Source organism: Sorex fumeus, unplaced genomic scaffold (assembly GCF_029834395.1).
Source record: "Sorex fumeus unplaced genomic scaffold, SorFum_2.1 ptg000008l, whole genome shotgun sequence".
NCBI classification, from domain to species: Eukaryota; Metazoa; Chordata; class Mammalia; order Eulipotyphla; family Soricidae; genus Sorex; species Sorex fumeus.
This window is the reverse complement of record NW_026606065.1, coordinates 27,480,054-27,507,252: the sequence shown is the minus strand read 5'-3', so window position 1 is coordinate 27,507,252 and position 27,199 is coordinate 27,480,054. Positions and strand designations below refer to the sequence as shown.

The 27,199-nt window shown below is 42.3% G+C and overlaps 1 protein-coding gene across 1 annotated transcript; it reads right to left on the bottom strand.

Moving 5' to 3' along the window:
- Positions 1-26,690, bottom strand: LOC130019338 (leucine-rich repeat transmembrane protein CCDC168-like). The gene is made up of 17 exons (XM_056109964.1): positions 26,466-26,690; positions 25,950-25,972; positions 17,044-19,735; positions 16,411-16,647; positions 16,070-16,281; positions 14,627-15,022; positions 14,119-14,278; positions 12,034-12,333; positions 11,625-11,769; positions 11,245-11,477; positions 7,360-9,519; positions 5,773-6,036; positions 4,274-5,232; positions 3,425-3,778; positions 2,847-3,274; positions 1,734-2,030; positions 1-1,577 (listed from the first exon to the last, which is right to left on the bottom strand). Exons 1-17 carry the CDS (start codon positions 26,688-26,690, stop codon positions 1-3), a joined length of 10,662 nt encoding a protein of 3,553 aa, XP_055965939.1.
- Between the last annotated feature and the right edge of the window lie 509 nt (positions 26,691-27,199).

The window sequence follows — 27,199 nt, the reverse complement described above, 5'->3', positions numbered from 1 at the left end:
TCAGTCTGGGGGAACCACACGAGAGGGGTCCAAGAATGACTCTAGCACATTCCTGGGGGGCCCCCATAGCGCCCTCGAAATCTTGGCCACCAAGGGAGCCCTGAAGTTGTTCTTCCTTAGCGTGTGCAGGGGGATGGTCCAGCGCACGGTCTGGGGGATGATCTGCAGTGAGTCGGCCGGGATGCAGGCGTACACGAATGGAGGGTGCCGGCTGCTCTCACAGCAGACGTGAGCGGTCCTCGGGTGAGACTTCCGGGCTGACTTGTGTCTGCTTGAGCAATGGTGAGGGGCTCCGGGTTCACAGTAGCCCCCTGTCTTCTTCCTGCGGCGTTCCCCGGGACTTCGTGGCCTGCCATGACCGTGGTCCTGGTGGCCTTGATGTTTCTTCAACAGATCGGTCTTGGCCTTCTTCCTGTCTTTGCTTTCATAACTCCAGGGCGGCCTGCCTTGGCTTCTGGCGAGATGTAATTTGAGGTTCAATTCGGTTAAGGGGACTAGAGAACAACTTGTCTTATTTCTTGTAGTCCGCACCCTCTTCTCCTTCGGGCAGGAGAGAGGAGACTTCCGAGAAGGTTCTCTAGGGGTGAGTGACAGGTCAGGCGCCCAACCTGAGGGGTGTCTTTGGGAGGAGAGCCTGTGCTTCCTTCCTCGGTGGGACTCGGAGTGAGGAGGGGTGATGGTCAGGGAATGGTGTCTGCACACCCAGATTCGACCAGGGCCTAAAGTGTCCCTGTCAAGGGTCTTCGTCTCCATTTTGATTTTCTTCATCTTGGCCTTTTCCAGCGGAATGCCGTTCTGTACTTTGTGCAGGATAGATTTGGATTCCTCACCTAAGTGAGAGTTGGCCTCCAGCACCACGGACTCCTCACTGCTCTGTACATTAGGAGAGAGACTTTGCTCCAACGCCACTATCTTAGGGCTGGAAAAGACCTCAGGCGGCTGCAATGACTGAAATTTGATGACATCAGCAGCATTCTTCTGAGGCCTGGGACACAGAGAAGGGGCTGATTCTTGAAACCAGACACGACCGTGTCTGTCTTTTTCGGCAGGAAGGCCGGCGGCGTCTCTCTGCTCCCGCCTGCTCCCACCAGGGCCCGAAGCAGCCCCGAGGAGCGACCTCAGAGATTTTCTGATCCATAAGGAGTTTTGCAGATTCGGGTTTTTGAAAGAGAAGGGTTTCTCCGCCTGTTCTCTGTCAGGGGGAAGACCACCCCCTGAGGCTTGCTGCTGGTGGACGTTTTTACAAGGCACAGCTGTGTTCAGTTTAAGACTGTGTCTCGGGAGCACCTTGGGCTTTGGGACGCTTCTTGGGACAGGAAACCTCAGGAGGAAGCGGAAATATTTGTACTGTAAATCAAGATCTATTTGATGAAGAGATTGTTCATCGAAGAGCAATAGAGTTCTGTCTGGGGCCTCAGGATGGAGGCAGTTCCAGGAAGGTTTTCTCTCCTGGGTGCGGGCTGCACTGTGCGAGGCCTTGACGATGCTGGGGAAGGATTTGACCTGAAACTCCTGCGTTTTTCTCGCGAAGTGGATGAGCAGCTTGTCTCTGTGCTCAATCGGGCACATCTGGAGGACTGGAGGCCACGATCTCTCCACAGATGAGGCTGCCAGGGCCCTGGCCCCGCTCCCCCGCCATGTCACACCCGGCCACCTCACTGCCTGTGAGCTTCTGTCAGAAAAATGAATGATAAGATTCTTCAAGGGGCTGCCTGGAGCTGTGCCTCTCGGGCCTTGGTGCGTGAGGTTCAACTCGATGGTGTCCGTGCGGTTGACGCTCAGGCAACACACCCTCCTGTGTGGGGGAGTGCTGCCCCCTTGGACGCCTGGGGAAGCCGCCTCCTCTTTCGGACCCAAGGCGTGCTGTTTCCGGGACTGCATTACGATCCCTGGGATTGGACTCAGACAGATCTCCCGGGCCTTACACTCCAAGTGTCTCTGGAGGTTCATTTCTCCTTCGGGGGTGAAACGTTCTGAGATGGACTGGGCCTGCGACCTGGCTTCCGACGGGGAGATTGTGTCGGGACGCCCTGTCCAAGAGCGTGGCTTCCAAGCACTGGCTTGACAGGCGTCTCTTGCTTTGGGATGAGGAAGAGCTCCGTCTTGGATAGTTTTTGTTGTGTGGGATTCCAGAGAATTTATAATGGACTGAATGATACGAAGTGAGTTATCTTCTTGACGTCCCCAGCCAACTAAAGTTCTTGCTTCCCTTTCAACATGGAGGAAGGGGAGGGCCACGGCCCCTGCCGAGGGTTTTTGAGGCTGTGTGTCCTGTCTGGAACTGTACTGTCCCTGGGGCTTGAGCAGGGTGTGGCCGGACTGAGTGCCACATTGTGTTTCTGCTGCTCCTGTGGGAGGAAAATGCCCATGTGTCACCTGCGTTTCCATGGCTTCCTTCGGCTCTTCACACGTGGACAGGGGCACTGTGGCAGCAGGGGGAGCTTTGGCTGCTGCTGCTTCTTCTTGCTGTAGCACAAGGCAGTTGGGGTCCTTGTAGAGCCTCGAGGCACCATGGCCTAGAACTGCCCTATCTTCTTTGTGTAGTGCTGGAAGGACTTCACCCCCCCACCTGCTGCAGTCTGCTCTTGAGGTGACCCCAGGACCGTTGTGTGCATCTTGTGGTTGCACCCCCAGGGGCTGGGAAGCCCCGGGAAGCATGTTAAGCAACTTGTGGTCTCCTGTGGACCAGACACTCCACACCGCGTGGCTTATGCCCTGTGACTTCTGGGGTTCCAGGGGACAACTCTCTTTTTCTCTTTCTTGGTGTCTCTCCACTGGAGTTGCTTCTTCTGCCTTAGGTACAAGTACCCTGGAAAGATAGAGGTTTCCAAGGTACATTTCAGTGCCATTTTCATCCCACAGAGTAATCTCCTTGGGCTCAATAGAATGAAACTCCAGCTCCTCTACATTGCCAAGAAGCTGTAAAATCGGATGGTTTCGGATTTTCATAGTTAGACATTGGGGCGTTGATTCTCTTTTCATAGGTACTATTGTTAATCTGCCTTCCTGGTCATTGCAATTGGGAGCATGAGGAATAGTGGGATATTGTGAGTGGTTCACAAAACCATGTTTCGTCGACGGTTTTTGTGGCTGAATGGTTTGTCTTGCATTAGGTGCCTTTGGTTCTTTTTTACGTTCCTTTTGTGGGATTAGGCGGCTTGGGGCCTTCCCGGGCAGAGCTTTCTGTTTCGTGGTGTTGCTTCTGTCCTTTCTGAAGTTCTCTCCTTTCTTCCTTTCATTTCCCTCCTCCAGATATGCAGGACCAAGTGGAAGACTCCAGCATGGGCAAAGAGAAGTCTGTAGAGATTGGAGAATGAATTGCTTTAGTCCTGGAACTAACTGAATCAGCTGGTCATTTCTTCTGTGGGCATCAAACGCTGCAACGGTCGTGTGTGTGCCTGATAGTTTTTGACATCTGGGGTACCCTGCAATTCCCATGTCTACGGTCATTGTTGAGAGTGTCATCTGCTTCCCATGTTGAAGTGGAAACTTCAGATAAAGACCAGAGCCCAGTGTGGTCTTGGCATCCCTCTCATGGGGCAACCCTCTTCGTATTGGTGTAGCGACATGGTTGTCCATATTTGAGGGGATATTTGAGCCTGTTATACTTGTTTTATCAAGTGATCCTCCTGTCCATGGGTGTATCATTTTGTTTATTTGATAATAACTTTGTAGATCTTTTTTTGTCTCATCATGTTGACATGATTTTGCAGAGCCCGGAGATGCTTTGGATAAAGGATCTTGTGCTTCATCTTCCAAAGGAGAAAAGCTCTTGGCACTTGCAGGAGTGTCACATGTGATACATATCTCCAAGGGCATTTTTCTTACAGATGAGAAGAGAAGCTTTGGGTTTATTTTTTGGTTGAAGGTACCCTTTATTTCCAGTTCCTTCTTCCAATTTTCTGTTGTCACTGGCTTCCTTGTGGGATAGGAAAGAAGTACAGTAGAAGCTGGTGTTTTGTATGCTTCTGATGGATCCTTTGACTTTGGAATAATTTCAAAATGTTCTATACTTTCCTCACTTCTGATAGTACCACATCCTGTGAAAGAAAGACCCTCTGGATTTAAAGCTAAGTGGTTCAATTTTCCTTCGGGCTTCACTTGTGGGAGGCTCTTTCCCTGCATGCTGATGGTGAAGTGGGAGACCCCGGGCCCTGCTGCCTCTTGTCTTGTTTGCGGGTGTTGTGCTTTTTTAACCACCATGGTACCTTCTCTCTCAACTGACTTTCCAGTAGCCCTTTTCTGGGTAGCTGGTGATTTCTGGAGCGTGTACCTTGGGAGACAGGCCCTTGTCTTTGCTGGGACTTCATCAGTTCTGTTCCTTTGATCCAAATAAAAGGTAGGCTCTTTTGGGGTGGAAATAAGGGTCCTTGTGAGAGCCACACACTGGTCATCTCGATCCCCAGGAAAATTTTTCTTCTGCTCTATGATATTCAAGACAAATTCCTTTGAATCAAGTATCTGTGAAATTGGCAAACCCCTGGGAAAGTTGGGTTGCATCTTGACCCTCAAATTCACTTCGTGCTTTTCTTTCTGGAACTTGCATGGTTCATTTTTTCTTCCACCATCACCTTTTTCTTCTGCAGCTTGTGTTTTCTCTCTGCTTGATAATGTCAAGAGCACTATGGGCTGTACAGAGGGTCTTTGAATACCAAGCATTCCTGCATCAATCTGTGTACCTTTATCCAAATTAAGATTCTTCAGGGGAGGCTGGGAAACATAGATTTTTCTTTGCAGCTTATTGCATGATTGATTTTCATCCTCACAACTCCTTTGCTTTCTCCCTCCAATGTTGAGATGCATCTCTGTTCTGTGACGTACACTGGGATGCTGTGAAGTCCTTGACTTCCAGGCCATTTGGGCGGAGAGCATCTTGCCGTTCTCCTCTGCTGTTCTTTCTTGGCTGCTCTTTCTTTCCTGAGCTTTCTGTTCCTCCTCAGTTTGAACATCTTTCAAACTACTGGGACTAATGGGCTCTGTAGGCGGCCTTTCCTTCACACTGGAGATTCTCTGCACGGCAGTCTTTGTATGTACGAACATGCTGTCTTCTTGTCCTTTGTTATCCAAGTCACGAGTGGAAATGGAGAATGCTGGAAGAGAAGACTCGGTCAGAACCTCTCCTGATTTGGCTCCACTTTCTCGTATCTTCTCTTCTTGGTGTTTGGAGCACAGGAGGGGGCCTAATTCTGTTCTCTCCCCTGGCTCACCCAGTGCCAAACCTTGTGCTCCCATCTGCGGATGGATTAAAATATCAATACTCATTGGCACTATGTGCATCGGCTCCTTAGAATCTAATGACTCTTTGACTTTGACTGTGGCTACAGAGAATCTTGTCACTATTTCTATGCTTTCTCCCATGTTTACAGTATCCACCTTCACGGGGAGTGAGGGAGGTTTGGGAGCGTAGAGGCTAGTCCACCTAGCATCACTCACTTCCCATTGACCTTCTGGAATCTTCCTCTCTTGCTCTTCAGTTTTCTGAAAGTTGTTTTGACTGCTTCTCGGTAACATAAGTGCTTTCTTGCTTTTCAGACACATTTCTTTGGAATCCATCATAGTATTCATGGCCACGTTTTCCTTTCTAGCCTGGCTGTACTTCTGTAATGTGGGTTCTTTGAATTCTTTTAAAGAACTGCAAGGCTCCTCATGCATTGTTCTGACATGTGCTATTTTGGCTATATCTGAGAATTCCACAATTCTCAGATGAGGTGGTTGCAGATATTTTGTAATTCTGATCATATATCCTTCTTCTTCTGAATTGCCCAACTCAACATGTGGTAGAGTAACTAACGTACTACAAATGTTCTTCAGACCCACAACTAGATCATTTTTATTTTCCTGCACCATTCGCTCAAGCTCTTTAATTTTCCATTGCATTTTCCTGGAATTTAGTCTGCGTGCCCGGGATGATTTCTTTGCCTTGGGATCCATACATTTGTGGGCCATTTTCTCAGTCTTATTCATCTTATTCATTAACCTACAATCAACCAATGACTTAGTACATACTTTGTTGTCTGACTTGCCTAGTTCCTGTCTCTTGAATGGTGGAGGGGAGCGTTTTGTTCTATCAAGTGGGTCTTTCTTTTTCCTCCTCCCCATGTTCCCGTTCAGGGAAGAATGAGCAGGAAAGGGAGCAAAAGTTCCCTTCTGAACCACTTGTGGCTTGCCTTGGCCTTCCTGCCCTTCTCTCCTTTCCCATGCATCATTCAAAGATGACATCTTTTTGCCAGGTAGATGCCCAAGTGGGCAGGTCTCTGCTCTCCAAGTCAATGCTTGGGTGAACAGCCTTTCCTTCTTGCCTGTTTTTACTCTTTCCTCGGCCTTTTCATGTAGCACAGAGTGACCAGTTTTTCTCATTGAAAAGCACAAGTCAATGCCTCCAGGGGAATCTGAATTTCTTATTTTCCCTGAGCTTGGGAGCGTATGGAATTGCAATTGAGAAATAAATCCTGTGTTTGCCAACGGGTCTTGGTCTCCCTCTATTCTTGTATTTGACCTATGTTGAGAGGCACAGGGCTTGGTCAGAGTCATATCACTCCCATCACTGGCTATGTGCTTCTCTAGTTTGGCATTCTCTTCAGTTCCAACCTCAAATCTGTTTCTTCTGCTCAGAGGGCCCTGTGCAGCAACGTCATATTCAGGAAGGAGAGGGGATGCCTTTGCCTGGAGATCTATACTTTTGGATAGCCCATGGCTAGTGTTGGCTTCTCTTCTAGCCACCCCTTTCTCTGGATGGTGTGATTCTCCTTCCTTTGCAGATTTATCAACAGGCTCTAACATTTTCCAAGAGAATGGCCCCTTGTTATCGAGGGGTGGCATCAGGATTCCTGTTCCTGATGCACCTTCTTCTTCTAGGGTAAACTGAAGATGAGTGGAAGATGTGAGAACAGAACAGCATTTGTTCTGAAACACACCTTTTCTCCTGCTGTATAGTACCGCCCCTTTCACTAAATTCGCTTGCAGAACCTTTGCTAAAATGGAGACAAGAGATGTCTTTTTTCCTGGATACCTAAAATCCATCTGGTCTTTATCCAAAATACACACTTTATCTGTTTCTTTCTGGGTAATGGTTTTGACCTTGTGTGAACAGCCTGGGACATCATCCAATGCTGACACTGTATTTGCTAGCTGGTCTGCAACTGTGCCCCTGTGCCAGGAAGGTTGGAGATAGCCTATTGGTCCTCTGTCCTTGTTGGTTGTTTTAATTTGAGGTAGGAAAGCTTCATTTAGAACCTCATCTGGTTCCATTCTTCTTTCTTGGGAATATCCCAATTGATCTTTTATTTTTGTCTGTTCTGTAACTTGGGTACAACAATGACCAGAGGTAGCCAGCACCTGTGGAAGTGAGAAAGTACTTGCCTTGGAAATGGCACCTTTGGAGTACATTAGATAGCTCATAGCTACTGTGTCCTCTCCTCCATCATCTCCATTCTGTGGCTTGTGCTGTTGTGTTCTTTTGACACCTTCCGAGATATCATCCCCATTTGACTTTGCATGCAGGGTCCTCCCTGCATCAAATGATGTCTGTAGCCATGCTTGTGAAATATCACATCCTGTTATTTCCTGAACATCATCTTCTTTCATGTCCAATTCATGATCACTTTCAAGAGAATCAGAACTCTGTGTGGTCAGAGTTAGTTCCTCTTCATCTTTACTCTTTCCACTGTTTCTTGTATATTTTCCACTTGTTGAATCTCCTCTTCCGTGCTCTTGAAGCTTCAATGGTTTGTGCTGGAAAAGTGCTTTGCTGCCTTTATCCTTTGTGTATTCTATGTCTTCCTCGGCTTGTATATTTATATTTTCTTCCTCCTGCAGCTGACATGATTTTACTTCTCGGACATGATCAACAATTCTAGCCTGAGTGGACTTGTTACTTGTTTTTTTCACTGCTGTGAATGACTTCCTCTCTGATGGTTTTGGAAGAGGGGATCTTGCTAAATCAATGAGAAAGTCTGACTTTCTTGTTTGTGTGTATGATTCCACATGAGAAGGGGTAGGTACAAAAGTGCTATTGCTCAAAACCACACTAGCTTCACTCTTAATTTTTTCTTTCCTTTTCTCTTGTTCTTGGAAAGCCAATTGGCTCTCGCGTGAAGTTGCTGTTGTCTTTTTCTTCCCAAGTATGGATTTTGATATCTTTTCTCTCTCATATTCCAAAATTATGTGTCTGTTGGTGTTTTGTACACTAGTTGACCTGTCATCACTGATAGACTTTAAAAAGGTTATTTTGGGGGTCTTTAATTCATACTGGAGTTTTGGACACAGGAAAGAGGATATTGTATTTACAATAATGACTTCTTCATTTGTTCTTTTATCCACTTCAGTGTAATGTGGAAAAGATGTGGAAGCACATGTTTCTTCCATAACCTCAACTTTATCTGGATTTCTCAGCATCTTTTTCTCTTTCTCCTTGATCAACTCTGATCCCTGTGTAATAGGAGACATTGTCTCCTTGGCTATACTATCTAGAGGACTAATTTCTTCCAAAGTCTTTTCCACTGTTCTTTCATCTTTCTGTGACACATGGTCCTCTTTTTTCATTCTGCTTACAATATTGTTAGTTGGCTTCTCACATATTCCCATTGTAGCTAATACAACATCCTGGAGTGTTACTGTTGGATGGCTGGATCTCATTATTCCTTGCACATGTACTTCTCTTATTGCTGGATCCCACTCCATGTATGGTGAAGAAATGTAAGTATGGGGTTTATGCCAAATATCTAGGTTATTTTTATCTTTCTGCATTAATTTATTATTTTCTTTGTTGATTCTCTGGGGTTCTTTTCCAAAAAGTAGGCGTTTGAAAGGTGTTCTATTTCCTTTAAAAACAATACATTTGAGACCCATTATATCATTCATTTTTGGTATATTTTCCATTTTTCCATGTGAGAAGTAATGTCTTGATTTTATTCCATTACCCAAATCACCTCTATTAGTGGATTCTACAGATGATGTTGGCCTGGTGCTACCAAATGCCTGTAAAGTGAGTGGTGGAAGGCAAATCCTTGGTATTCCTGACTTTTCTCCTTCTGGTATCCTTGAATTCAAATTGGAATATGACAGAAGTGGGAAGGATGGACACATGTTTGTTGGTTTTACTCCTGATGGATATTCCCCTCCCTGTCTTGTGCCCTCTTGCTTTATAGTGTTCAATAGCATGGGCAAATGCTTTCCATTGTGTTGTGACACTGATAATTTCCCTGTCTTCAAAATAGCTTTGATATTCTTTACCCCTCCCATATTGAATTCTCTTACTCTATCTTTCTTTTTCACCAGTAGATGTGTCTGTGTTTCTCCTTCATTATTTGAGATGATCTCATCAACAGTTTCTTGATTTGACTTGAGGTGAGGTGAAGAATGGATAAAGTTACACACATTTGCCCCAATAAAATCAGGTTTAACCTTTCTGTGCTCCATGTTTACCGTCTCCTCTGTTATGTTCCATTGCAGGTCTAGCCTGTTGTTATGGGTTCCAGGGTCAGTATAATGGAAAAGATGTAGAAGTTCTGTTCCCTTCAGCTTCAAAATTCTCCTTCTGAAACATATTACATCTTGATTAAGTCTTTGTCTTATTTTATATTTCTGTCTTTTTCTTTTGGGAAAAATTGGACTTTGGATAGAAAGAGAGTATGAAAATATTCTAGGTAGATCTATTTCTTTTTGTACTTTTCTATATACCTTACACAATTGCCTTTTCTTCCTAATTTTTTGCATAGGGTTGCTGCCATTCAATAATGAAATAACCACCTGGACTCTGTCCAATGATTTTTTCTCTTCTGGTAATAAAACATTCTTACAGTTTGAAGTTTTGCTGTCTGATCCTAAATACAGCCCTGTGTTTTGTTTTATCTGCTCTGAAGGAGTCCAGTGTCCAGTCCTTTTCATTCCAGAACTATATTCTCTCTTCGTTTGGTTTTTCAGAAATAAGCCTGACCTACTTGTCCTCCTTGGCTCACTGATTACCTTCGATAATGCTTCCTTTATAGGATACATTATCTGTTGCAGGATCCAGGAAACATTTTGGGAGTGCTCCAGAGAGTCCTCATGGGGAACCAATAGGGGCTGCTGCTGGTTCTGTCCTTCGCTCCTTAGGCTTTGTCGTTTTTTATTACTTTTTGTAGACCCAAGTGGAGTGTCCGTTACCCTTCTTGCTTTTTCAGCCAGTGGAGTTGAATATTCACAGTATGACATATCGATGACATGTGATTTTACTTGCTTCCATGGGATACTGATTTGAAGTCTGTCTACTGTGGAGTGAGAAACTGGCTTTGCAATGGCTTCAGAGCTACATTTTTCTGGCTGGTCTCCCTCTCCTGTTATAAGTGAGCCAGTTCCTTCTGTACATGAAACATGTTCCACAGGAATATATTTTCTTGATGTTTTGTCTGTCATTGAACTCCAAACATTGAAACACATACTTTGCCCTGTTACCTCTTTTACTTCTCTTGGCTGTAACAAACCATAAAACTCTGTTGTGTTACTAAAATGTGTACCAGGTAATGATTCCTTTGCCTTTGGAATGGTAATCTTAGGGTCTGTCAGTCTTTTCCAGCTTTCAGATTTATCTGTTTTCTTCCACCCTCTAATCTCAAGTAGGTGTATCTCAGAGAACGGAGCAGCCCCCAGACCAAGATCTTCTTCAATTTCTGTGTTTGCTTCTTGCTCTGCTAGATCAATGTCCATTCTTTGAGGAGTGACATTGTCCTTGGGGCATACTATATAGATGGAGGATGCTTCCAATTTGAAAGGACCTATATCTCTCCCTCCATCTGCTCCAGATTCAAATGGTTGGGTATCACATTGTACAGTTGTTCTAAACAAAACCTGATCATCACACTCTTTCTCCCCAACTTCTGCTTTATGTGGGGAACTTCTCTTTCCAGAAGATTCTTCACAGATATCCCAGGAACCAGATGATTGGTTCATTTCTGTGTGCAGTGTAATAGGCACAGGGGTTTGTGTTGATGGTAGGTATGCATTTAATGCCGTTCTAGCTCTCACTATGTCTACCCTCTGTTTCTGTTCCATAGTAATGCTTAAAGTAGCAGGATCTGTCTCATTAGATGACTGTGAACATAATAGTCTTTCCACTGGAAATTCTATTTTTGCTGGCTGTACAAGACAGTTTGTTGTTCTAACCTCCTCTATGTGCAACTTGCTTTGGACTGCTGTATCAACCACATCCAGCGCTGAGCAAATGGATTTTACAATGGGATCAACCACATCTTTAACTATCTTCATCACTTTCATACTGGTTTCTAAATGGGACTCACGATTTTTCCTATGTTTAGAGGCTAATTTACCATTAAGCATATGTGAAATTGATGGCTCCTTTTTCTTCATGGTTAAATGTATGGGATCTAACATCATTTTATTCTCTGATACTTGACTTTCAGAGTCAGATAAGACTGTTGTGTAGCAATCTAAAGGCTCCAAGAGAGCTGTTGCTGAATTTTCTCCTAACTCTGCCTTCTCACCTGTGAGACAATCATCTGGGGTTTTATGAAGTGTTCTCTTACATTGAGTGTCCCCAGCTGTCATATGGGATGGAAGTTTATCACTCACTAATCTGGATGGTGGGATCTCCTCTCTCTCAGTGGCACAGAGTGAAGCCTTTCTTGCACGTTCATTCTTTTGCTGCTTTACTTTGCAATGGCTTCCTGTAAAATATCTTGTGATATCAGGCAACTGTGAAACTGGTAGTTTCTGTTCTGCCTTCAAACTTGCATGTTTTGGAATCATAGTTTTCTCGTCTCTAAATTCTAATGGCTGGAGAGATAGCACAGCAGGTTGGCTTCTGGGTTTAGATAAGTGAAAGCCTGAGAAACCCGAAGATTTTAAGGCCATTCTTAACTCATTTTCAATCCATGTCTCTTTTTTAAAAGTATGACGATCCGATTTCTTCCCAGAATCTCCGTCTTCAGGAGTCTCATGCACTGAATCAGTCTCTGGCTCCCGCTCTCCCGGAAATGGAATCTTTAGACTTGCCACAGCTTCTCTTCCCTTTTGAGGATGCTTTCTCATTCTTTCAACTTGAGAAAAATCCGTGAGATATCTAGAAACAGATTTCAAAATAGTTTCCCTAATGCTCTGTTCTTGCTTCACTTTTTCCACCAGACAAGATAAATCCCAAGTATTTCTCCCTTCTGGACTACTCTGTTCAGATTCCAACTTGCAAGGACCAGGATTTGTTCCACAAAGGACTCCAGACTTAAAATGTTGGACATAGTGTGGAACTGATGACAATTTAGGGGTGTTTTCCTCTTCTTTTTTCTGTTGTCCATTAATTTCCATTGTGTTGCTGGATCTGTTTTGTAGTTCTGTTGAATTGGCCTTCAAAGCTCCTCTATCACACAATTTATCTAGTTCTCTATGTGTATAGTTGCCTCTTTCTACTCTTAGTTTATCTCGCTCCATTTTTAATGTTTTGTATAATGTAATACATAACTTGTTTGCAATCGAAGTTAGTGGGAGAAATGAAAATTCATGAGCTGTCCTTTGCTTTCCTGGCATGCCTTTTCTCATAGGTCTTGAATTGTTTTCCCGTGTTTTCCTGCCATCCAAATGTCTAGACTCAGTAAGCATCTGTGAAAAAAGAGGCATCTTGGCCTTTCTAATTTTACATCTGACACCCATCAGATCTTTCCTTTCTAGAAATTTTAATGGCTTTTTATGCCTTTTAGACTTAGATGACTTAGACATTATCAATATTGTTAATTTCTCTCTTTGCAACTCTTTATATCTATCGGCAAAATGACCACCCACTCTGTTCCCAGAGCTTTCACTCCAAGGATCTGTATATATAAAGTTCAGTGATGCAGTATACGAGGTGTCTTGGTTATCTGTCTTGAACACGTTTTGAGTTTTTATGTTTCTGTCGACATCTTCAAGTTGTGAGGAAACATCACTGTGGGCATCTAATGTCCTTATGGAGTCCCTGTCAGATGGAGCACTCTGGTCTATTTCAGCAATGGAAAAATCATCCAGCATTGTTCTCACTGCTTTTGGACATGTACTTCTTTCAGATTTTCTAAGAAGTGTGTCTTTCAAGTCTAGACCCGATTTCACTGAATGAGGCACATTTGCTTCAATTTTATTTAAGTCGAAGGGGTGATCATTCTGGGGAGCTACCTCTCCAGTGTGCTTTTCAGCCTCCTTCCTGTCCTCGGGTGCACTGGCCTTTTTTCCCCTGAAATCAGTCCCAGGGGTTCCCTCTCCATTCGGACTTCGCTCCTGCTGAGGCAGGAATGAACTGGATTTTGATTTCTCCACTATGTCTGTCTCTGTTTTCACTTGATTATCAGAGGAAATAGGTACGGCAGAAAAAAGGACATCTAGGATGATATCTAGCTTGGGTTTACCTTGGTTCAACATGGCTTTGAAGTTGCATTTTAATTGCATTGTGTGGCTTGGTGCACCCCGTTTTGTAGTATTAAATGTCTGGGAAATGGGTACCTTCTTTGTCTTCAGGAGTATGTATTTTGGATTCACTTTCTTTCTCCTAATAATATGTTTTAAGTCGTATCTTTTTCTTTTCAGTTCAGGTGCAGAAAGAATGGGTAAATCCAAAGATGCTATAATCTTTTTTGGTTTTTGGTGCAGTAACCTTTCAATCTTTTTCTCAGTAGTAAGCTCTTCAAGTAATCCGGAGTATTTGACATAACCGAAAAAGTCAGAACTCTGTGACACCAGGGTCTTTGGAAGTAGGTTTTTTAGATAATCATTGTGAGGAATATTAAATATCCATGATATGGGTGCCTTTTTTGTCTTCAAAATTACACGTCTAGAACTCTTTTCACTTCTCAGGGTTCTATGTGTTAATGTCTCCTTTTTAGATTCAAACAGGCCCAAGGTGGAGATATCCGAGGACTCTAGCATGGTTGTCTGTTGATCCCTTTTAAATTCTTCTTTTTCTTCATTATCGTAACTAGCCTCTTCCCCTGCAAGACTCCTGCCACTTAGGAGACTGTTTTTATCTGCCCCAATTAAAACCTCACCCACTGATGGTTTCTTTGACAGTAGCAGAGGAAACTTGGAACTCTCTGAACATATCATGTCATTTGGTATCTCATGCTTCGTCTCTGACTCTTGCACCGGCACGCGTTCTACAGACTGTACTTGTGAGATGACTTTTTCTATGATAAATAGAATTTTCTCACTTCCTTGGTCTTTTGACCTGTCAAGGTCAGACGTCTTCCTCTGCCCTGACTGGAAGGTGAACTGTTGAATTTTATTAAATACTCTCTTTTCACTCTCTTCTTCCTCTCCCTCTTGAAAACTGATGGAATATGAGGCCAGATCCTGATCCAGTGGTGAAACTTCCTCCCTGATGTGTTTAAAACTGAGGTTCTTTTCTCCTTTGTCTATTTTGTTATGTATACTAATATTAGGTGTAACAGACACAAGGGTATCCACTGTATCTGACATGTTTATACCTAGAGTGACTTTCATTTTGGATTCAAAGCTACATCTCAGTTTCCCTCTATGTTTCATGGTACTAGCACCATGAACATGGAGCATGGATGACTTCTTCACTTTTGTAATTCCACATCTGAGATTTGCTAAAATGTTCATGTCTGAATTTCGTTTGAAGTTTCTTTTTCTTTTGGTTGCAGATAAAGCAGGCCTGGATAAATGAAAAGATGTTGTATTTTCCTTTTGAATACTACCAGCTTGCTCTTTTGGATCATTGGCATCAGATGGAAGATCATGTTGTTCGTCGGAGGAAAATACAATTTCATTCATCTGTGCTTCCTCTGACTTTGGAGGTAACAACCCATCTTGGCTCTCCATATTTTCAAGTGGAAATTGATACAATATGGGGCATGAAACAGAATGCAAAATAGTTTGTGTAAGATGTGTTTCTTGTTCCACTGCAATACTCGTACTTTGCAGTTGTCTTGCTTCCTTGTGTAGTTTAATAAGGTCATGATCCTTCTGATATGCATCAAATAAGAAGCCCTGGCGATTATCTAGAGTCACTAATGTTTTATTTTCTTCAATCTGCTTCTTATCCTCCAAACTTTTAGAAAAACCGCTCAGACCAACGGAATCTGGGTCACATATTCTCTTTCCATTTGGCGATGTCTCTTGCGTTTGCTGCATATGATCACAACTTGTGTCTGTCTTTTGTCTGTTTGTCTCCAAACTGAACTTACTATTCATTCTGATGTTAAACAAAACAGGAGCCTCAGAGTGAATTATATCTGAAAAGACATTTGCTATCTTTTCCCTTCGCTCTAAATTTCTTGACTTCCTTTTAAAATTGCCTGGCAGTTCTTTGCTCCCGCTGCACTCAGACATGTATGAAGTCAATGCCCTCAGAGTTCTATATCCTGGTCTTAGGAACATTTGCTTCCTTGTTAATTTCAATATATTTATCTTTTGATTATATTTCAAATCATTGGCAGGAGACTGCAGGAGTGGCACTTGCAAATCATTTGATAACTCTGGATTTCTCGGGAGAAAATTAAAAGTGAGGTTTCTTTCAGGTTTTTCACCAGCTGGTGATCCATTCTCCATGGTTGGGTTTAAACCCTTATCAAATGACGCATCATTCCCTGGCATGGGAAGTGGGATCTTTATATTCTTAGAGACCAGTAGGTGATTTTCTGTCTTGGTTGCTTGGGGTCCTGTAGGTGCTCTAGGAGTCACCGGGACGCTCTCTAGAGCATTCTGTGTCCACTGTGTGTGGTTCTGCACATCATGCTTCTTACTGGGCAGCTTCCATGCTAAAGAGCCTGGTTCTGGCTCTGCTGTATTAGGGTCATTCTCTAGCTGACTATTCATATTGAGCTGAATGTCTGGGGGGCCATGTGGAGCTGCTTCTGAACCAGGCTTTCCCCCTTCTTCCTCTCCAGCCCATACCTTTTCTTCTCTGTCATTGATTGCATCACCCTGAAGAAAAAAATCAACATACCCTGGCTTTCCTTCATCTACCTGTCCTCGTTGCTGTAATGGAATATGATGGGATCTGTCTGAGTCTCCTTGCAATCGGCTAGGCCTGGGAGAGAAAAGTAGATTTAGAAATTCATAGGCTGGTTCATTTACTTGGTTGACCTTTTCATACCTAGTCTTCAGGTTGAGTTCTGAATTCTTTCCAGCTAGAGTGCTAAACTTTGGCAGGTGTGTTGGCTTCTCTTCTATAGACTTGGCCCCCTTATTACACTCTGTAAGCAAAAATCGTACTTTCTTAGTCATCACTTTTGAACAAGGTAAAGCAGGCATGCAGTAATCTGAAGTTTCTGAAAAAGAATCTAGTTCTTGTTCTGGTAAGTCTACCTTTGTTGATAAAGAAGAGCAACTCATTTTCTCTGTGTCACTTCTAGAACATTTAAGTCCACCTTTTCTTGTTTGATTTAAAGTCCACAGTTGTTTGCTGGACGTCAGAGGAGTCATCCCCATACCCACTGAGGCTTTGAAGTGGTTTTCTACCATTAAGCATCCCTTCATATTTTCAACCTCTGCCGAATCGGTGGGGTCAGAACAAACAGGCCTGGTAAGAATTTCTGCAGAAGGAGTTGGTTGAGGAAGTTCTTTTTTTGTTTTAAGTTTCTTTTTTAGATCTGAATTCACTCTCAGGTTCAAACTCTTTTGAAGGACTTCTGTTGGATCTGCTTCTTCATCCCCTTTCACTCCATCTTGCAACTTAGTTGCTAGTGACCTTTTAAAATTACTTCCTATGTTTATGAAATCTGAGCATTTTCCTTCCTCATCAACTAATGATTTCTCTTGGTTTGAACCCATGTGACTGAGCGTTTCTTCATTTAACCTGCTGTGTCTGTGAATATGAGGTAAAGTAACCTTGTGAGGGTAAATAACATTGAGAAGCCGATCTGTGTTCTTATATTGCAGTATCTGTTCTAAGATGTTTTCATTGCCTCTTGGTCTTTCTCTGTGATTTGGCAAGCCATGTCTATGGCTATCTGGTCTTAGTGAAATTTCTGGCACTTTTGCTTTCACGCAAGGCAAACGCCCTACCGCTGTGCTATCGCTCCTAGTTACATATTTGGGTTTAAGTAGTTTTGGCCTTCTTGGTAATACTTTTTGGGTTTCTTGGCTCTTCAAATATGGTGACATAAGAAGATGGTTAATGAAAGACCCCAGAACAACTTTGGACAAAGCTCTGTTTAACACTTCCTTTTCTCTCGCAACACCTGCAATATTTCTAGGGTCCCTACCAACCGGGGGACCACATTTTGTGGTTCCACGGGAAGCTTCACCAATCGGTATATTCTCCAACATAGCAACAGGATTCTTTGGATCTGTGCTTTTTCTCTTCCTTGGCGTCTCTATGCATTGCTTCACATTCCCATCTTGGCTGGACCCCTTCGTGGGGCATGGACAAGTCCCCCAAGTTATTTGTGTTTGAGGAGTTTGTAGTTTGGCCTCTGGTTCTTTCTCTTGATTTTTCCTCTTTCCTACACCGCTCTGCTGTGCTTCAGATTGGACACATTTGGTCGTCTGCTGGACTTGCAAGCCCAACGGGAAGTTTTGGATCTGATGTGGAGCATCTTGATCATCAATAAGCAGCCCCTGTGCAAAACAGCTCAGTTCCAGATCTGATGTATTTTGACGGCTCTCCTCTAGATAGAGCGGAAGGCATGAAGGATGCTGTACAGCAGAGTTTTGCAACCCTTCCTCTCCAGCTTGTACTTTTTCTTCTCCACCACAGAATAAATCAGTTTCTTGTGCTTCTTCCTCTTTGTCAAGTAATTGGGGCATCTCAAATCTATATCTTTCCTCCATGTTTGTTTTCTTTTCATTTGGGTTTTCTTCTTGCCTCCTTGCTAAAAGACTGAGCCCTGTTATTCTTAATATATCTGTCTTGGCTTTTAATCTGTTCTCCATTTCCAAAGCAGGAAGTTCAGAAATAGAATAAGGAATGCTGTGAAATGCATCACTTTGTGTATTTTTTATGTTGCTTCTAGGTTGACATTCCATTTCTTCACTATCACTTATTCCATAATTCTGGTTACCATATTCTGTAATATTAAGTATGGATGGTATCTTTTCCTTCAAAATCTTATCTTCTGTACTTTCTTCACTTTTTACACATTCTAATTGCTCACAACTTCCATGCTTTTGGGTTCCTAGTGAAAAGAATGAATTGATATCTATAGATTTCAGAGCAGTTTTCATAAAGTCATTTTGTATATTCCCCTTTGGAAAGCTCGTTTCTATATCTGGCTTACTGATTGGTACCTTTTCTCCACTTGAGACTAGAAGATGGGAATTTTCTGAACTTTTTAACATCTTCATTGTTTTCAGTCTTCTGTTTGATTCCATTTTGAAAGAGGAAATCAATTTCTGCATCAGTCGTGATATAATTCCATTAAAAAATGTCTCATATTCTAGATCATGCTGACCAGATGTTGTTTTACTACTTGGGACACAAAACTCTGCAATATCAATTTTGATTGCTTGTGGAAGTGGGTCTTTCAAAGACTCTTGATCATTCCAATTTGCAGAACAAGTTGCACTTCGTTGAGTATTGTCCATGAGAGATTGTTCTAGCTTAAGTGAACCTTTTGGTGAAATGTTCTTTAGTCCCTTTTTATTTCTGTGAAGCCGCTTTATATTAACAGTATTGCATGAGACTCTTCTTTTCTCAATAGAGTGTTTTTCTACATCTGGTGACTTATTTTGCTTTAGAAAAAAATCTTTACATACCATTAAGCCTAGCACAACTTTCACTAGATTTCTTTTGGAATACTTCTTAATATAAGGAAGAACTGGCCTGGAAATATAAATAAGACACAGAGCTATACTTGATACGGCTTTCCTTTTCTGTTTTTTAATGGTAGGAAAAAGAGGTAACGAGTCATATGGAGAATACTGCCTTAATTTTGATGAAGCAATTTGTGGTTGGTCCTTTTTCTTCATGCTCTTTAGTCGTGGTGTTTCTTTGGCAACCAAATATGGCATTACAGCAGAAACCAGATGCCTGGAATTCTTGTACCTAGTAGCTTGATTCTGAGTTGATTCTTTAATTTTGTTTGAATCTTGGAAACAAATATAGGATTGAGCCTCATCTAAGTGTTTATTAGATTCTAGGGTCTCGATCAAATCTTGAAACTCAACAGAACATGAGGTATCAGTCAAATGTAGGCTCCTGTCTACATCTTGGGCCCGAGTGGACTCTTGCATGCTGCTACAAAATGGGTTTCTTTTCACATCTTGTGGCAGAACCAAGCATTTGGCTTCTGTGTCATGCTGGCTACCGATTGATTCTTGGTCGTAAACAAACTGTTGCCCCTGACAAGTTAATTTGGCTTCATAAAAGCTTTGATTCCTAATAGTCTTTTGTCCAGGGAAAGAATCTTGTGCTTGGACCAAAGTATCCACATGAACAGAATGTTGTTTCTGAATCAATGATTCTTGAGATTTGGGGAGCAGAAAAGAAATTTTACCCTTAAGGGTCACTTTGGATTTGAAAGAAATTTGATTTCTCACATTTTCTTCCAGAAGACTAATTTGGTCTCTAGTGAGAAATAAATGAACAAAAGAGCACGAGGCCACCTCAGGAGTTTCACTTTCTTGACTAACTGTAGAGGTCTTTGTCCATCTATAGTTAGAAGAATACATTAAAGTATTGGGATTTTTGGTTTTCATTATTGAAAACAATTTATTTGATGAAAACCGTACTGGTTCGTCTTCCTTTTCTGGATGGTGTTGATGGCTCAGGAAAATCTTTTTTATATCTGAATGAATCATTGACAGAGATGAGTTACTCCTTTGTGTGGATGACACAAGACTTTCACTAACGTGACTTATGTGGTATTTCCTCTCACTGCCATGAGAGTATTGTGGGGGTAATGGTGTTTCATCGGAAGATGGAACTCTGTCTTCAAAAGGACCTTCATTTCTTTGAGATATAAGTGGGGAACAGACAAGTGATGAAATCATTGTTCTTTCTGAAAAAACATCAGTACTGAAAAATAAAACAAAGTGAATGACATATCATTTAGGCCACTTTATATAGGAACTCTTCTAGATTTAAGGAATCTCAATAAAAGATAGAGCTGCTGTGATAGCACAGCCGTAGGGCCGGGTTCAATTTTTCCGCCCCTCTCAGAGAGCCTAACAAGCTACTGAGAGTATCTTGCCCACAGGGCTAAGACTGGCAAGCTACCCGTGACGTATTTGATATGCCAAACACAGTAACAAGTCTCACAATGGAGACGTTACTGGGCCTGCTTGAGCAAATCAATGAACAACAAGAGGACAGTGACAGTAACAGTAACAATAAAAGATATGAAAGTACAGCACATGAGAGAGGAAATTCATTGCCACATTATTCCATTCTTTTAATAAATTACCAACAGAATTAATTATTTTCACATACCAGAAAAGTACAGACATTTAACTAAAGAAAGTCTGTACGAGTTTATTTATAGGGTACAGTTGCAGTTTAAAGACTTTTTTCTTTGGGACTGGAGCAATAGATAGTACAATGTGGAGAACATTTGCCTTGCACACGGCTCACCCAGGTTTGATCCCCAGCATCCCACATAGTCCCCTGAGCACAGCCAGGGGTAATTCCTGAGTGCAGAGCCAGGAGTAACCCCTGTGAATTGCCAGATGTGACCCTAAAAAAGAAAAAAAAATTTAAAAAATATTTTGTCTTTTTACAGAGAATGTCAGTTTATATCTGTTCTCTGTACAAAAAGTACAAAAATGAAAATACTCATAGAGGTGGGGGGAGGAAGCTCATTTGTAGGTTGCATGCTACAACAGACCTGGGCTCAATTTACAACATGCATGCAAAAATAATAATAATTTGGAGGGACCACACCCATTGGTGGTCACTGCTTAATCCTGGCTCTGTGCTCAGGGATCACTCCTGGCGGGGCTCACAGGACCATACAGGATGCTGGGGATCAAACCTGAATTAACTGTATGCAAGGTAAGCTCCTTACTCACAGTTATACCTCTACAGCCCCAATAATGAGATTCTAATAAACATTCAGTCAGTACGATAGAATGTGTCAGTCATAAATGATAGAGGTTTTAAAAAAATAATCCCTTATTATTTTTAGCAGATTTTTTGTATTTTTATTAAGGGAACCAAATGTTGCTTCTTGGCACAATTTTGGGTTGGATCAATGATTCTAGAATGAATTCTACAACATTTTTCCTTCATATGATTAGGTTTGATCAAACAATGTTCAGCCTAACAGCATAAGCATCAGCTACATCTGAACGCTTACTTGAAACAAATTCTCAGACCTCATCATAGATCTTCTGAATCATAAAGTCAAGGAATGGGGTCCAGAAGTCTGACTTTTAATAATCCATACAGACGTATTACAAGTTTTGTGAACAGGTAAGCTTTAATTCAATTAGAGCTGAGGTTCAAGTAATAAAGCCCATCCTTATAGAATGAGGCCTGCGATTCAGTCCCTGGCACCATTTGGTCATCTCTCCCACCCCAAGCACCATGGGGTGTAGCCCCCACAATAACAACAAAACAATGTAAAAAATAAATCATAAACTGAAGCTCATATAAAAAGGTCCGATAATTATAGAAACTTTGCTTAGGAAATACAGATTGTCTTATAAATTACTGGAAGAATGAACATATTTTAACTACTCCCCATCATAAACGAAGTTAGTAAGATACAATAAAAAAATTTACCCAGCCATCAAAATTATTTTTTTCTAAATGTTTATTTACAAAACAAAATATCACGATTTAGATTATGCTAATTAGAACTTACAATATTGGAAGCAAAACTTTGCATTGTTCTTTTAGACATCACAAATAAAATATTCAAATACACTTAACAATTCAAACATTCAATAATGGCCAACAGGCTCTAGGTACACTTCTGTTACCTTCTATGACACTTCATTTTTATGTATCAATCTTGAATGGCTTAAGGAATACCCAGAACCAGAATATACCAGAATATAAGCTGATAACATACTGTTTCTAGGTATGTGTGAGAGTGATTCTAGAAAAGATTGACACTTGAACCAGTAGACCAGTTAAAGAGATCTGTTCTTGCCCATATGGGCAGGCATCATCCAAACCATTAAATGACCCGTCCAAAAGCAAAAGGTAGAAGAATAGTGAATTCTTCTAGGAACATCTGTCTCCTGCAATCAGACAGAAGGGTTCCTACCCAGCAGGAGTGCAGAGCAGAGCTGGGAGTGAGCCCCAAGCACCTCTAGGTGTGGCTCCAAACCCCAAAGCCAAAAACAGCTCCTGAATCTCTGGGACTTACTTCAGGGCCCTCCCCATCATTGTCTGACCTTTGACTTTACACAGAATCATATCACCAGCTTTCCTGGTGCTCCAGCTCTCGGATAGCCAATTGTGGGACTTCTGCATAACCATCTGTGTTACCTATGGTCTCATAATCACACCTACAAATGGAATCTATTGATTTTGTTTCTGGAGAGCCCTGACTAATACAGTTATGATAATACCTTTAGTATTAGATTACTTTTAGTAACAAGATCTGTTTTACTAAAACAAAACTTTATTTGGCTCTTGATTCAGTATAGTCTATTCTCAACACAGTAGGCAGAATAATTCTTTAAAAATGTGACAGAACAGGGGTCAGAGAGATAACAAAGCAGGTGCAGTGCTTGTCTTTCCTGAGGCTGACCCAGGTTTGATCCCTGGCAACCCATATAACCTCTAGGTATGGCCACCCCGAGCCCCACCGGGAATGATCCCTAAGTTAAGAGTCAGGAACAAGCCCTGAGTACCACCAGGTGTGGCCCCCCAAACAAAAAAACATATGACAGAACACATTCTCCTGTACAAAAATATATAATTCCTATATTTAGTTCTGCCCCCTAAAATGGAATTCTAGTGCCAAGGTAAAAATATTTTTGCTCTGTGCTGGAGCCATAGCTGATTCCTTGGGTTTGATTCTCAATTCTCTGTGGCTCTTTCTCTTGTTATCAATAGCGATAGATAACAACCTACAGCGAGTAGGTTGTTTGCCTTGCACACAGCTAACCCGGGTTCGATTCCTCCGTCCCTCTCAGAGAATTCGGCAAGCTACCTAGGGTATCCCGCCCGCATGGCAGAGCCTGGCAAGATACCCATGCGTATTTGATATGCCAAAAACAGTAACAACAAGTCTCACAATGGAGACGTTACTGGTGCCTGCTCAAACAAATCGATGAACAACAGGAAGACAGTGCAGTGCAGTTATACATATCAATCATTTCCACTAAAAATGGCCTAAGAGGTCGTTATAGCTACAGTTTTGAATAGTAGAGAAATGCAGGTATAGTGATGGGCTTGTCATTAGCCCCAGGCTACATTATCATTAAAAGGTCAGACTATGATATGTAAACCTAGACCGTTTTAAATATGAAATTTGTGTTTTTTCACTTCTACCCTGGAAATCATCCCTTGCCCTCAACCACCCCCACCCTGTGCATGCCCAACAACGCCCTCTCTCCCACCCCCCTCTCCTTCCAGTTCCCCTAATGAATTCTGAGATTCAATTCCATCAAGGAGGGAATGGAATAATGGTACACAGGGATTGCATCTTGGAGCTAAAAGTTCCCCTTCCCTTCATATCTCATTTTATAGCTTCTTCTTCTTTTCTGCTGTGGGGTGAGGTTCTCCTATGCAGTGCTCTGGGAGTTGGGAGCTATCCCAACAAGAGTCCAGGCCAAAGGGTTCAATGCTTGTTCAGGTGATAGAGTTTTGCCCAGACCCAGAAGTGCCCAGGAATCCAGGAGCTACCCCAGTGGTTCTGGAGCAGATATACAATGCAGGGAACCCAACATGAGGCCTTGTGCATGCCCTCTCAAGCCTTCTCAGTTCTCTGTGGCTCTTTCTCTTGCCTGCCAACTCTGTGGTCTTTAATAATACGGAAACGTCTAGCCCGTGGATATTTCAAACCTAGCACTTATCTATCAGCTCAACTTTGGCCAATCACTTATTCTGAGAGTACACCAGGCATGATGTCCAAGTACACTAATGGCCCACATCTTCAGAGATCACCATTGTTTCCCAGAACAACACTGTAATACTCGTAGGAGCAATAGCACAGCAGGTAGGGCATTTGCCTTGCATGTGACAAACCCGGGTTTGATTCCCAGCATCCTACATGGGGCCCAAGAACCGCCAGAAGTAATTCCGAGTGCAAAGCCAGAAGCAACCAACCTCTGTGCATCGCTGGGTATGACCCCAAAAGAAAAGAAAAAAAAAGAAAATAGAGTAGTCAGATTAAATGAATAAAGGTCTTTGACACAAATCAAACTAAAAGTACTTCTCAGATTCATTCTGCGGGCAGCAATTACTGATCTAAGTGAAATACAAAGTGGCACATCAGTCCTTTTCTTACCCACCTGCATCAGTGACTGTACAGAATGAAACCCAAGTGTTCCCCCATGGTACAGAAGGTGCCTTTGATGTGACTACCCCTCTCCATCCCACGACTCCCTGAGTCCATGGGACATGCTGTCAACTCTGAGCTAATCCCAGGTTGAACTAATCCCAATTTATTACACACCCCCACTTGTTTTTATTTCCTGGGCCTCTGGTTCATGTCTCAAAATGACAGTTTGCTTTTCTTTTTGGGTGGTAACTGGCGGTGCTTTTCCTTGTAGTGCTAGGGATTGAACCCGGTCCTCCCATGCACATCAGCCCTGGTCTTATCTTCCTGTTTCCTGAAGTGTGTTATTTAATCCAAATTCTCTTTCCCCAGCAAGTGTCCACTCACCCTTTAAAGCCCAGTTCTGACAGAATCTTTCTCATGAAGTCATCCCAATTCTAAGAGCTGGCTAAGTACTCCTGATACTTCCATCACTGAGTTACTATCCTGCAGGCTTTTTACCTAAATGTCTCATCCATTATTTGGGTCTCCCAAAGAGGAATCGAAAGAGCTATGCTTGGGGTATCATGCTTCACTCAAATGAGAGAAAGAATCCGGAGTTCCGATCTCCGTCAATGATCAAGAATCACGAACGCTGTCTCGTTTGCCAAGGCGTCGAAAATCAGATGGGCTGGACACGTAATGTGATTTGGAGATGACTGCTGGACTAGAGCCATTACCGACTGGATTCCACAGGACGTCAAAAGATTGTGTGGCCGCCCACCTACGAGATGGTCAGACTTCTTTGTCAAGACCTTGAATAATCAGTTTGAGGCTCTTCGTGTTCCTAGAATGAGCAGATGCCATTGGGCTACACTAGCACACAACAGGGATGAATGGAGACGTTACTGGCGCCCACTTGAGCAAATCAATGAGTAACAGGATGTCAAGTGATCAAGTGATCAAGTCTCATCAACAAGAAAGCAACTACTTAAGAATATAAGATAGTCTACTGAATGAGAACAGACTCTAGCCTAGGGCTTGTATTCCAGTGCAAAACCCAGTGTGTATGAGAATAGATACCAGTGGTTGTTGAGCGGATTTTCATGAAAACCGTGAAAATGTTGGTAATAACAAGAGTAGTGGACAGTATATAATACCTATCATGACACATATTTAGAATACTGATCAATTCTGATTGTAAATCTCCTTTATGACAATCTCATGTTGCCTGGCTCAGTTTGGTTGGCCCACCTTAAGTACCAAAGGAATGTTTTCAGTTGATTTATGTGAACTGGCAATTCCTATTGTTTGGGGGCTGAGGATCAAATCTAAGACATCCTGAGGCATGTGCTTTGCTGAAGAGTCATATTCAGCCCCTGGAAATTACTCCTCTGTGTGTAGTAGAAATGAGAGCAGAAAAGCTTAACCTCTTAAAGCTACTTAGCCTCCCTCAGCATTTTTTTCTCTTTGGGTCAACCCAGCTATGCTCAGGGTTACTCCTGGCTTTGCATTCAGGAATTAGTCCTGGCGGTGTTCAGGGGACCATAAGGGATGCTGGGAATAGAACCCAGGTTAACTGTGTGCAAGGCAAACACCCTACCCATTGTACTATCGCTCCAACCCCCTAACCTTCCTCATCTTAATTTTCCTCACCCTTCAAAACAGCAGTAGAACACCTAAGTTAAAGGATAATTTCAAAAATAGAGGAAGAGCCACTAACACAGCTTAGAAGAAAGCTACCACTTAATATCAAAATTAGTTTGAATCATAATGTTGAACATCTGTAGTCCACTACACATAGGGAAAACTCTTTTCCTGTAATTAAGGTGTAAATAAAAATTTGAATAATATTTTAAAAGTTTGATTTTAAAATATATCACTTACCTTTCTTCTGTAGATGAACACGTTGACTGATTATCTGGGAGAGAAATGAGGAAAAATAAAGTCAGCGCCAGAAGAAGTCCAGACTGACAAGTTTTATATTAAAAAATGATAAAACAGTGTATTTACCAAATGCCATGCTTCTCAGACTACTGCTGTCTTCATTCTATCTCAAGAGAGATGGCAAAATGTTAGCAAAGTAATATAAATATGAAATTCCACCAATTTAATAAATTATTATTAGAAAATTGTGATTTGACAAGACAAAATTCAACCACTGGCTCTTACCTCCTCGGAATCAGAAGTCCTCTCTTCTGAAAGGGCAGATTTCCTCTGCAAGGATGTGCAAATCTTTATAAACACCATCTCAAAAACAATTCCCAGGTAAATTATGAAGACAATTGCAAACCAATTATTTTGAAACACCTCTGACTCCAGAAATTCCCACGCTGCAAGAAATCCATTATCTTTCAGTACATCCAATATACTTTTAAAGAAATATTGTTTTGACATTTTTACAAAAATGGGACATAGACAGATATCGCATTCTGAAGTCCTGGATTTTGCATGCTCTCAAATAGGAAAAGTTGATGAGCCCATCTCAGAACCACTGCCTGGGGAACTGCCCAATGCTGTTCTGTGTGACCCAAGCCAGTGGTGCTCTCTTGGGGCCCCAGAAAGGGAAGCACATGTCACAATGGGTACTGAGCTGTCATAATGGGCATCGACGTTGGTAGTAATTCAAGTTCACAGGTAAGGTCTGGTTGAATTACAAGTAGTTTTATCCTTTTATTTTTTGGTGGGACAGGGGGCTTCCCAAGTTTTGCTCAGAAAGCCTGAGGGTCCATTATAGCATTTTCAACCCAAGGTGTCAGCTTCAATGTAAGCCAAAGGATGTAATATAGCTTAACCCTATAGTGTTGGCATTATCCAGGTCATTTCAATGGCCATCAGGGAACTTCAAGGGCCAGGTGGTGCTGGGGTTCAAAATAGATCAGCCTCATATAAAGCATGTGTCTTAA